The sequence below is a fragment of the Dermochelys coriacea genome, chromosome 9, assembly GCF_009764565.3.
Source record: "Dermochelys coriacea isolate rDerCor1 chromosome 9, rDerCor1.pri.v4, whole genome shotgun sequence".
Taxonomy (NCBI): Eukaryota; Metazoa; Chordata; order Testudines; family Dermochelyidae; genus Dermochelys; species Dermochelys coriacea.
In genome coordinates this window covers 38816202-38828638 of record NC_050076.1, presented here as the reverse complement: position 1 = coordinate 38828638, position 12437 = coordinate 38816202, and the positions used below count along the sequence as shown (strand labels likewise).

At 39.9% G+C, this 12437-nt stretch overlaps 1 protein-coding gene across 2 annotated transcripts in view; it reads right to left on the bottom strand.

Moving 5' to 3' along the window:
* Window positions 1-335: 335 nt before the first annotated feature.
* Window positions 336-12437, bottom strand: part of EPHA4 (EPH receptor A4) — a 129756-nt gene continuing 117654 nt past the window's right edge. The window contains exons 12-17 of one of the 2 annotated variants that reach the window (XM_038416275.2): window positions 10051-10112; window positions 9332-9541; window positions 6461-6610; window positions 3613-3806; window positions 991-1146; window positions 336-707 (exon numbers count right to left, since the gene is read on the bottom strand). In XM_038416275.2, coding sequence (XP_038272203.1) covers window positions 593-707; window positions 991-1146; window positions 3613-3806; window positions 6461-6610; window positions 9332-9541; window positions 10051-10112 — 887 coding nt within the window. In that variant the 3' untranslated portion in view covers window positions 336-592. Of the gene's footprint in view, window positions 708-962; window positions 1147-3612; window positions 3807-6460; window positions 6611-9331; window positions 9542-10050; window positions 10113-12437 lie in introns of both variants that reach the window. The other variant, XM_038416276.2, reaches the window with a different exon arrangement.

The following is a 12437-nucleotide window of genomic DNA, read 5'->3' as shown; positions in this document are numbered from 1 at the left end:
AAACCCTGCAGAAGTCCAGTTTTGTCCAGTAATCCTCAGGGTGGGTCATTCCCTATCTCACTCTGTAAATGGGTAAATCACTAATTGAGAAGCACCGATCAGCCAAACAATATTCTCACTGAGGTTTCTGCACGGTATCAGTGACATGCTGAGTCTGCAGAAAATATCCTGGGGTAGATTCTTCGTTCCAGTGAAAGATGCACAACCATGGTTTATCCCACAAATAAAATACTGTGGTTGTAATCCCCAGGTCATTAGGGGAAGGAAGAATAATTATTTTTTAAGCACAGTATCTGGCAGCAAACACAGCATCAAAACTTCAATGTGATGTTATATTTATATAGATACATGTATTTTACATATCGTTGATCAACAGAAGCATATTCCAAGAAACAATTTGTTCCAGGTCTGGTTTAAAATGACAGTTTGTCATTTCGACAGGGCCCCCTCCCCACAGTTTCAGCAATCAAGCAACGCTGCAGATCTTTATTTCAAAGGGCAAGGAGACGACGTAAAAAAAGTGCAGTTCTTCAATTAAAGTGCATGGATGAGGTAAACTAATTTCAAGAGTTTGAGTTTATTCAATACTGGCTCAGACGGGAACCATCCTGCCGTGCATCTGTTGCATTTGGGTCCGCATTGCCTGGACGCTGCTCAAAATCTTGTTCTGGTGCGCAACGGTGGTAATCCCAATTCTTGTCAGATCACTGATTAAAACAAGAAAAGAAGCAGAGGGCTGAGAACTTTGTGTTAAATGCTGACGCAAAGCAACATATGAGAGTCAACCACATGTAATACTGCAAAAGCAAGGCAGATGTATAGAAATGTTTAATTAAATAACTGAAGGCATTGTGGAGGCATTTTAAAGTTCTACTCCATCCAAATGAAAGGCATTCCATTCCTTTAATGAGCGTAATGATATGCAGCACAAAGCAAAAGAAGCCGATTAAATCCAGATTTACCAGTTTTTGTTATATGCTGAGTACTTACTCCTGGTTCATATGTACCACAGCCTCTAGGGTTGTATAGCCAGCAGCTGTGAAGTTATCCTTATATCGATCCATTTTAATGGCCTGGAGCCAATCCCCCACAGAAACAACGGCTGAGAATTCCGGAGAACTCGGATCCAACAGGGCAGTGTTTGGTCTAGGAACAGAAAATTTATGGGCAGATAAGAGCTATTAGCTGGTTTACAGAACAAAGTTTAAGCTCCACAATGATTATGCTGTGACTAGGCAAAACAGACCATCAGTTCAAATAAGGGCAGCATGTTGCATGTACCTAGTAAAAAATTGGGGCTCATGCACTATAAAATGTAACCAACGGCAAATTTAGCAACCATATAAGAACAGGCCAATTTGCCCCAAGAATGAATTTGATCCCTGGTGTCTATAGTTACCTTCAGTTGTAAATCAAATCATTGTGCCCGTTAGAGTTTAAGCCCCAGATGCAACAAAGTTCATGGAAAACACTTTTATTACAATGTGCTCCGCAAAGGATGAGGTCCTGAATGCTGTAACATGTTCAGGCTACTGTGTCTGTATCCTGCATACAGCAATTCAAGACTTGCCAATCTTGCATATGTCACACCTCAGTTCAACAATTATAGAAACACTACTGAAGTATGAGCAGAGGAACTGTGAGCTCAGAACCTGCCAGACTGGATTGGAGCTCAAATCTCAGGGAGAGTTCAGATCAGGTAGGTTTCTAGCCAGGTTTGCAAGCAGGCTCAGTGCATTCAAACAAACTCAGGCAGCAGGGAGTTAATCCCCTCTTTAATCAATCCATTCCTGATCAGCACGTGTGCAAGGAGTGGTGGAAATAATGGTAGCTTTGATCTTTGTTTGCTCTGTGGATTATGCTTCTTATTTTCCATTGTAGAGATTCTGGAATAATTATTTGAACAAATTCAGTGCTCATTTAATAGCTCATTTATTATTTTATGTATTTTGAAAATTGCAATGGTTTTCATTAAGCCACTGTAAATTACTATCATAGATCTAAACAAAGCAAATGCCATCTTGATCATTTATTTTAAAATGCACAGAATCAAAGACTAGGTATTCTGCAGTGCTATTATATATTGTCCAGAGGGACTGGGTTCACATTGGTAGCACTTACACAACTTTTACCATACTTTCTTGCAGTCTGTTCAGTGCCCCTTTTCATATTATATATAATGCATACACAACAATTTACAGTCTATTATAAGTCTCAATATATAAAGGCATACACATATATTTGTTTGGATTTCATGCTCCAAGGAAAAGAAGTCTACAAATGGGATTTGGATGCAGGGAGAAGGCACACGCAACAGGCTGTAAACTATTGTAATAATAACTAAATGTAGTCAAAGATACGTTATCTGTGAGTTGGAATAAAATCAAGTTGGAGGAGATTAAACAGTTGTTATTATGACTCTGTCCTTCTTAAATTATTTAAACCACAGAGGTGGATACACATGCCAGGCTACAGCTGCAATTAGGGCAAGCTGGAGGAAGTGTGGTGATAGTGGCCTCAGAGGGCTAATAACCTGTCTTTGGTAATGTAAATGGTAAGCAATAGTCACAGAGGGATCCACTAGTTTAAAAGTGAAAAACAGCTTTTTCCATTATGCTGGCCTGCCAGCAGCTGAATCAGGAACTGTCTGGCCTCTGTTATTACTCCACTGATTCAGAGAGACTCATTGCAGGCAGCACAGAGAAAATATATCTTATTTCCTTTCTGTTCAGGGATTGGATCATGTTTAGGATTTTTTCCCTCCACCCTCATTCTCTGCTAATTTTCTTCTCCCTCCAGTCCCTTCCACTTATTCATTTCAAGTGGACTTAATTTTGCTTTAAAAGCAGACACAAAACACTCTCAAATAAAGGTTGAGATCCTCAGCTGGTGTTAATTGGTGAAGTTCCACTGATTTCGAGAGTTCCACTGGTTTGCACCACTTGAATATCTGGCCCAAAATAAAGATCTCTTTAACAGCTTTGAAATTTCCTTGCAACATAACACAGGATCAGTAGAAACATGAAACTTTGTCTTGCCACAAAATCAAATTCAAATTCACATAATAATTAATCCACGCCTTCACTGTGCCCACAAGGCTTTGGCTGTAATGCTGTAATGCTCATTTGCAAATCCTACCTAGGGTTTATAAACCTTGATGATGTACTTTTCCCTTTAGGAAACCAGGTCACTCCTGCTAATTACATTGCACTGAAGCAGACCCTTCAGGATCTTTTATTGAAAAAAAGAGAGACTCAGCATGCCTTGTTTTGTCAAGAAAACATCACTTGATTACATCAGATCTTTTCAAAGCCACCCTTAAATCTACGTTATAAAAACATTCGGAGCTGGTAGGATAAAGCAATTGCTTTCCTTATTCAGTTTCTGCTTTCACAGAGCCAGGAGCATCTGGGCCCCACAGTGTGGTCAGATGGAATGTCAGCGTAACCCCCCATGGGAAACAATCTTCCACTGGATAAAAAGGGGCTGTGCAGTCTAGCAAGTGCTGTGACGTATACCTTAACGTGAGTACCGAAGTTTAGGGGAGTTACAGCTTGCCTGTCACCTCTAATATATTCCCTCATAGATCACTATTAAGAAAGCACAGCTGACCTGGAGTTCTCGGTGCCTGTCCTCTTCAAGCTGTTGGGGTTGCGGATGAGTTTGTCCAGCATGTTGACAATCTGTCCAAATTTAGGCCTGTCGCCACGTTCCTTCTGCCAGCAGTCCAGCATCAGCTGATGGAGAGCGATGGGGCAGTCCATTGGGGGTGGCAGGCGATACCCTTCCTCAATGGCTTTAATAACCTACCCACAGCACCATTAAAAACAGTTAAAGACCTTCACAGATTGTAGCTGTGGATAAACCATTCTAGGTTGACCCTAAGCATGGAAACAAACCCACAACAAAATGAAACAATGTGGAAAATAAAATTCAAACTCAAGCTGTTGCTGAGGCCTACATATTCTCACCATTTCCTTCTGAGAATTCAGAAATTAATTAAGGTTTAAAGCTAGTGAAGATGAGCACATTTAGGGAACATCTATGGTGCAGGGAAGACAATCATATGCATTTCAAGCTCATGAGTGGGGATAAATATCACAAACATTTGCTGCATTAGGTATGGCTTCTGAAGCACACATATCTTCAAAGATGCTGCTCACTGACAAGCCACACACCAAAATAACACAGACAAGGATCACTGAATCTCAGAAAAACAGTGGGGCCAGAGTTAAGCTGCTAGTCATCTTGGATAGGGGTGAGGAGGAGCAATGCCACAGCAGGAATTCTGCAGGAATTTCAGCCAGTTCTGAGGACAGCACCTCAGAGCTAGAGCTCCTCACATTCTTTCTCAGGGTGCAGCCTGTGCTCCCCTTCCTCTTGAGCTAGCTTAGCTCCACTAGCAGTGCAATCTAGCACAGGGCCTGTTCTCTCTCTCTCTCTCCCCAGTTGTAGCTGGTTGATATGCAAGAGGGAGGGTAAGCCTCCTTACATCCTCTTCCTCCTCTTGCACATCCCCAATCTGCCTATTGTGTCAGTTAAAGCATGCAACCTGATCCAAAGCCTGATTTTATGCAACTACCTCACACCCTCTGCACATATGGCTCATTACTATCCGGGGGCAGTTTAGCAATCTATGTGGTCATTCCAAGATCCTGTTCCTACTAGATGGTACCCACATCACAACCCTTTTCCCTATCACAGCTGGAACTAATGGGCACCCTTGTTGGCAGACTTAGAAGAGAACAAAGATCAACAGTCCATGAATCAATATTCCAGTAGACTAAATTATGCCGTTACCCCTAGAGCTGGTCTCTAGAACAGTGGCGAAGACACGCTGCCTGACAGTCTGGAGATGCTTGCACTGTCTCTGATCATTCAGAGAATAAGGAGAACTAGTGTTGCCTGGGCAGTTAATCCAGTACTTTTCACAAACCACCCATCACTACTGCATTGTCTTTCCTTGCCTATGTAATCCTCTATGTATGATGTGAGCTGCACAACACTTCTTCCTTTAGGATCCACAGACGATACCATAACTACCTCACCAGTTTTTGGATCTATCTTGACCCATCAGACAGGGAAGGCATCTGCAAACCCACTTCTGTATTGCTCTGAATTACCTATCATTGCTAATGAAAATACATTGCGTTTCCAAGGTGCATCTGGTGCTTTGTTTTCTTGTAAAGCCTTGATGACTTCCTGTTGATATAGGAGAGCAAGGCAGGGTGCCAGAGTAGACATCCACATCAGAAGGAAATGTAATTAAATTCCCTTTTTTAGATTTTTTAGATCCACACATAAATGCTCTTTGAAAATGTTCAGCTCCACATAAGAAAGTGGATGACTTATAAAATGTTATTTAACTTCCCACCTTTGACTCCATGACCATATATTCCAGTTAACTTTTCCCCACTCCTTTATTTGCTTATAAAACCCTTGGGAAAGGGATTATGGTCAGCCCATTTCTCATTTTCACAGGAAATATTTGTTTTATTTAGTAAAAATTCTATTAGCACAGACCCTTCTTAGTATTATTATTAAATAACTCTTCTGAAATAGCAGCTATTGTGTGTACTCCCCCTTGGAACAGGATGAAGTAGTCCAGATGGTACTGTTAAAAGGGACTTGCATAATTTAAGAACAGTCATTTAGTGAAGCTGCTTTTTAATGTCCTCTTGGGGCAACTATTCCATTGTCAAGGGATGCTTTGAGTGATAATCACAGTTATACCTTGTATGTGTTGTTCTGAATATTGTAAAAGAAATAAAGTTATCTGAACAACAAATAGTAATAATTTCAAGTATACTAGGGTTTGGAAAATTAACTCTGAATGGGAAGCCTCATAAATTCAAGAGTTTTTTCTGAATAACCCTCATTGAAGTTCAAGTTTAATATCAATATTCACATTGTCCTTCTCTTTTTAACATAATTATTTCTGAAATGTTTTAAATGAGAATTTATGAACATTTCAGCTCTACTCCTCACTCTTCTATCTATTTCCTTTAAAACTGTTTATAAGTCCTATTGACTTTTAATGGGACTTAAAAACTTGCTTAAGTGCTCTTCTGGGTAGGGATCCTTTTTCGGATCAGCGTCATTGTGTTTTCTGGAAGTCACCTAATCATGGGTTTAGAAGAGTGCCTCATGTAAGTCTACAGTCTAGTATAGCTCAACTTCATACAACACTTGCAATTGATGAACAAATAGATCAATTACAGGTCACTTGTAGATGCAGGACACCAGACTTGATGAAGTAAGGGTCTGATCCAAAATGGAAAATTTTTTTTAAGGGCCTGATCTTGCAAAGAGACACACGTGGGTGTAAGAGTCCATCCATGCTACTCCTTTTGCAAAATTTGGGCCTAACACATCACCACCACACTGGGATTGAGAGGAAAGAAGAAAAAATTGAAACGAAGAGGAAGAAAAAATAAATCATCATCAGAAAGGAACTCACATCTTGATTGGACATATCCCAGTAAGGTCTCTCTCCATATGACATCACTTCCCACATTACAATGCCATAGCTCCACACATCACTAGCTGATGTAAATTTACGATAGGCAATTGCTTCTGGTGCAGTCCATCTGATAGGAATTTTGCCACCCTGTTAAAAACAGAAGAAGACCAAGGCTGGTAAACTGCTGGACTGACGCTTCATATGGATATCACTGTGCTATGTCACTTGCTTCAAAACTGCAAGACAGAGCCCTGGAGACAGATGCCATCCATCTGGTCTCTTTAGTCACAAAGGTGCAAATAAGTAAATTGTTAAATGTATTTTTATCAGCCCATTGCCAGATTTCTGCTTAGGGCTGCACTGAGCATGGGAAAAAGCCAGGAGTTTATAGGGAATAGATTAGAGGAATAATGTATACAAAACAAATAAGTACACACTGTTAGTGCAAGGGTTTGACTATTTTCTTGCTTGCCCTTCTGACCTACTTGTCCCAGCTCCAACAAAGTGGGCTTATAGACTTTTTTTTTTTTCCAGAATAGCGAAATAAAGAGAAGATCAGCTAGGAAGCTGTATGAAATACTGTGCTTTTCCCTATGGACAATATCCCGTACATAACTCAGAAGTAGAGTAAATCAGCTGTCAGGCTGCTACAGTCAGTATAGGAACAGTTAAGTTTAGTATCATGTAACAGGACCACTTCTGATACCAGCTAACATTGGAGAGAGCTTTTTTTATTGCATTTTTTGAAGTACACACAAATAAAAAGGCTCGGGCACCTGAATTGGGCCACTGGGGTTAGCTAATGTTTTAAAAAGAACTCCATCCCATTTATCTGATTTTGCCTCAAGTGATGCTGTGCCAGAGATTTCTCCTTTTGTTTATGCTAATGCACAAGGTGTTTTTAATTGAGCTTTACATTTCCTGCAGTCCCATCTGGGAACATTACTGAAAGTTGAACAAAGATGTTTTTTCTTCTTTGTTATAATTTATGTTGTTGAGTTTCTTTTTCTTTGCAGTTTCTGAAGACACTTTTTGTTCCTAACTGCTTGTCCTTTGTCTCTGTTTACCTGACTGATAATTTATTGCCCTTTGTGGGTCTGTAAAGTGTTTAGTATGGGGCTGTTCCAGACCCCATGGAAAGCAATGGGAGTCTTTCCACTGACTTCAAAGGGCTTTAGATAAGGCCCTATGTGAATGCATATATGCATTAGTATGTCTTTTTTGTTTGTGACTACATGCTTTAGGATGCTTTCACTTCAATGAGTTAGAATCCTGATGGGAATAGAACAGACAATTATGTTAAGATAGGACAAGTGCTTTAAAAAAAACCAAAAAAAACCCCCACTTCACTGTATTATCTATGACCATGAAGCAAACTCCCTTCTTCTGTCAAACACAGATGTATGGACATTGCTTATGTGTGTTTGTTATTTTAAAAACTGACAGTAAGCTCAACATTTTTTTGCAGTGGAGCTCATCCAAATGTTCCCAGCACTTCATTACTGATACTAAAAGAAGACAATGTACTGTAATGCAAATTACACTGATTCACTGCAGTTTACTCTGAGAAAACAGAGCACTGTATTTGCACTCACTAAATTCAAAGGGAGGCTTTTCAATAGTTTCTATCTTGCCCTGGTATATTTGTCTATACTTTTATTTGCTTGAATACAGCTTTCCAGACCTCTGTTTCAGCCCCCCCTCTCTCACCACGCTTATTAGTGGGAAATACCAGGGTTGGCCAGTGTTTAATACTACAATACTACATGAGTCTATCTTTCCCCATAATGAACTGTGAATTCATTAAAGGATGAGTATAGGGATTAAACCACAAAAATTGAGTACTGCAGACAATCTCTGCACTCAGGAGGACAGATGGAGAATGGCAAATATTTAAAAATGAAATAACAAGCAATTAAAGAAAGACTTTATAAAATCTCTAACTTTTTTCTTGGTGCATGTTAATTTCAAAAGTGTTGGGGAAGGGTAGTGTTGGTATCATTACATGCAGAATACTAAAACTAGGATAGCAAAATTAGTAGCACTATGCTGCTAAAATTTGAATCTACTCCCTACTTTTTCATATTTAAATATTAATTTGCATATTATTAGTAATGAACAGAAAATCTTCATCATGTAAATGGAAAACGAGTACTTGTGGAACCTTAGCGACTAACAAATTTATTTGAGCATAAGCTTTCGTGAGCCACAGCTCACTTCATCGGTAGCTCATGAAAGCTTATCCTCAAATAAATTTGTTAGTCTCTAAGGTGCCACAAGTACTCCTTTTCTTTTTGCAAATACAGACTAACACGGCTGCTACTCTGAAACCTATCATGTAAATGGTCTTTGTAATTTATCAGACATCTATAGCATAAACTGCTTAGGGGCTGGACATCTTGAGAAGTTCTTTAATCACAATTAGAACAGAATCCACTTTAGGGGCTGGAAGAGGCCGTCCAGATCATCAAGGTCCAGATTCTGCAAACACTTAAGCACACACCTATATATGCACACATGAGTAGTACCACTCAATGGGACTATGCACAAAATTAAGCACTTGCATAAATATTTGCAGGAGTAGGACCCAAACCCCTAATTCCTGGTCTCAAGCTCCTATCACCAACTTCTAGCACATTGAAGGCACCTGATGAAGACAATGGGCTGGAATCTAACAGAGGTATATTGATGTAGCTGCACTGAAATCAATGGACCTACAATGATTTACACTGGCAGAGATCCTGGCCTAATGTACACTTTTATGTAATGAAACAGGTTTTCACGTGTGCCTGAGATTATTTAAAAACAAAACAAAAACAAAAAACCCAAACCACTTTGTAGGGAAGAAAAGGCCCTTTCCTGCCTTACCCTAGTAGTATAGGCTGCTTCAGGATCATCTTCCAGGACACGGGACATGCCAAAGTCAGACACCTTGCAGACCAAGTTGCTGTTGACTAGTATATTTCGGGCAGCTAGATCCCGATGCACATAGCTCATGTCAGACAGATACTTCATTCCAGAGCCAATGCCACGAAGCATTCCCACCAACTGGATTACTGTAAATCTGCCATCATTTTTCTGCAGATGGGGAAGGGGGGAAATCACATAGCATTAAGTTAAAAGCTACATTACTGCCACAGCTGAAGCTGGCAAAGAGCACACTCTAGATCTTCATCTTGTTTGAAATGAAATGCAATGTTATTTCCTCACCCTCCTGACTAGTGTCTATAATTCACCAGTAAAGTACAAACCCAGAGGTTTTGTCATTGCTTCCTGTGATATATGGAATATATCCAGTTTTAATGAATCTACGAGCATTGCAAAGCTTTCAAAAATGGAATAAATCAAAACTGCTCCCTATTAAACATGGATTATTTAAAAGCCTACATTTCAAATGTTACATCTATTCTGCATCCCTCGGCCAGCTACTGGCAGCAGTAGAAAAAGATATTAAAAAGCATTTCCCAAATACAAACATTCTCAGGTTTATATTCTCTATCCCTCCACCAACTAGAACAAAAATAAGGAATCAGAGAGTGTTTCCCTATGTAAAACCTCTTTGGGTTTATTATAAAGCAATCACCTACCCTGAGGAAGGCATCCAAGGAACCATTCTCCATGTACTCAGTAATGATCATTACCGGTTTACCTAGAGTTTGCAGAAAGAAAAAAACATAATTCCTTGATGAACACTGATGTTAATGGGATAAAAATGGGTTGCACATGATTTTACTGCCAAGACACCTGTCTTGCACATTCTAATTTAATTTAAAAAGCACCAAGCTTATGCCTCAGCTGTAGGGATCTGGAAAAGAAATATTATGGGACGAGAACACTGAAGGGTTCCATCTGGAAGGTTAACCCTTTGGTTGACTGGTTGACAAGGTCTTTAACTAAAGTGGCCTCGAGTCTCCAGGGAACCTATGAATGGATAATTGCTCGCTAAAGAAGTAGAAGGGAGGAGGTACCAGATAGAGCTGTTCAAACTTGAAAAATCATTAGGATAATTAAATTCTTTGCTAGAATATGCATTTTCTTTTAGAGGAAGACTCAGTGAGCACTTGGATCCTTTTCCTTCTTTTGAAAAATCAAAGCTTCAGGGGAGTGGAAAGCTGTCAGCAGCTAAAAGATATTCAGATGAAGCTTGAGATTTGAGCAAAATATAAACTCCTTCCCCAGAACCCCTCCTGACTTTCTCAGTCTGGATTCCTGTATCCTGTATGACTTGCTATTTCTAAATGAGCCTTCTCCATTTCCCTCACAAAATAAACGATTCAATGAATTATGTCAAATATGGGGTCAGATGCAGTAGCAGTACTCATCTTTCCATAGTGCAATACGGAAAAGCTAACTTTAAGAAATGTAAAAAGAAATACTGGGTTACTGACATAGAATGGTGACTAGAAAAATGGCCTATCTCATAATAAATAATAATAATGAATAAATATGCACATATAGAACGCTTGACATACAAAGTTATATGGCCCTGATCCTGCAGGTGAGAAACCCCAATGATTTCAATGGACTAAGCATGCATGATGTTCAGACTCTCTGTTTGAAGGACTGAGGCCAATCTAATTACTCCTGTTTTAAAGATGCCCAATGAGAGGCATAAAGAGATTAAGTGATTGCCAAGCCCAGCCCCGTGGGAGGCTGTGTGAATTCTACAAGGAGAACTGAAGTGAGAGACTTGGGAGTGCTCAGGTCCTTGGAGGATCAGGCTCCACATAGTGGCAGTCAGAAACAGAAACCAGGATTCCTACCTCTCTGCTCTAATCGTTAGACAACACTGCTTCTTCCTTCAAAAAAAAGAGAAATTCCTGTCCCTGAGAACATTTGCTTTTGTATTTATACTGACAGGAACTGCTTCGAAAAAGGGAATTTTATAGGGGAGAGAGGGTTCAACCAACCTGTGACCTAAACTGCAGATGCCTTCAATATAAAGATAGAGCTGAGTTGGCAAAAACGCTCAACTTTTCCTTGCTCCATTCACCATCAGTATCTGCTCAGAACAATCGACTATTAAAATTGTCCATCTGTGAAATATTTTAGTGCTGAAAAGCTCCCATAATTATTTCTATGTCAGTGCATTTTTCACTCAACAGAATGCCTCCCCCTTGTAATTCTGCCAGAAGTGTGAAAAATCCATACCCCTGAGCGCTGTAGCTAGGCTGACCTCCCCGCCATGTAAACTCTGCTAGGTGATGCAAGAATGCTTCCATCAATCTGGCTAACGGTGTTCCTACAGCATGGAGAAACCCCCTTCCTCTGATGCGTCTGCACTGTGGGGTTATGCCAGCATAACTTCAGTGCCATAATTTTGCCACTAAAATCCCTGTTAACGTAGACACAGCCTTCTATTCCTGATTCTCCTACTATTTCAGCCAATGCCCAAAACTCTCATTGTCATGATCACCCACCTTTGCTCATGTAGATGAACATGTGTTTGAAATTGTAATCAGGCAGCTGTATATCTACTCATCTGATTTGCATGAACAAAGGTAAGCCTTGAGCAAAACAACTATGTGTGTGTGATCTTAAAAGCCTTGGCTGAATATTTGCATTCTTACAGGAAAAGGCTGGGATAAGACATCACTCCTCCTCCTTCTCCATACAGGAAAATTCACCTATCTGAACATTCATCAGTAAGAGTGGAAACCACTCTAATCCAATCTGCATATTTCCCCATTTCATTTACCCTTTGCAACTGTGACCGGTCATTCGACAGAACAAATACATCTAAATGAGTTTTAATTAACCTCCCTCAATCAAAATACAATTTGTCAATTCAAAAGAAAGGGAGACTCTCTTTCAGTGCATTAACACATAATTCCATTACTCAGGCACTGCTTGAGCAGTGGGGAAGTGGGAGAGGGTGAGAGAGGTTGGGGAGGGAGCAAGTTACCATCATCTAGTCAATTATGAAAGTACTTGACTAGCAGCCAATAATGCATTCATACTTTCCTGCTTCCTC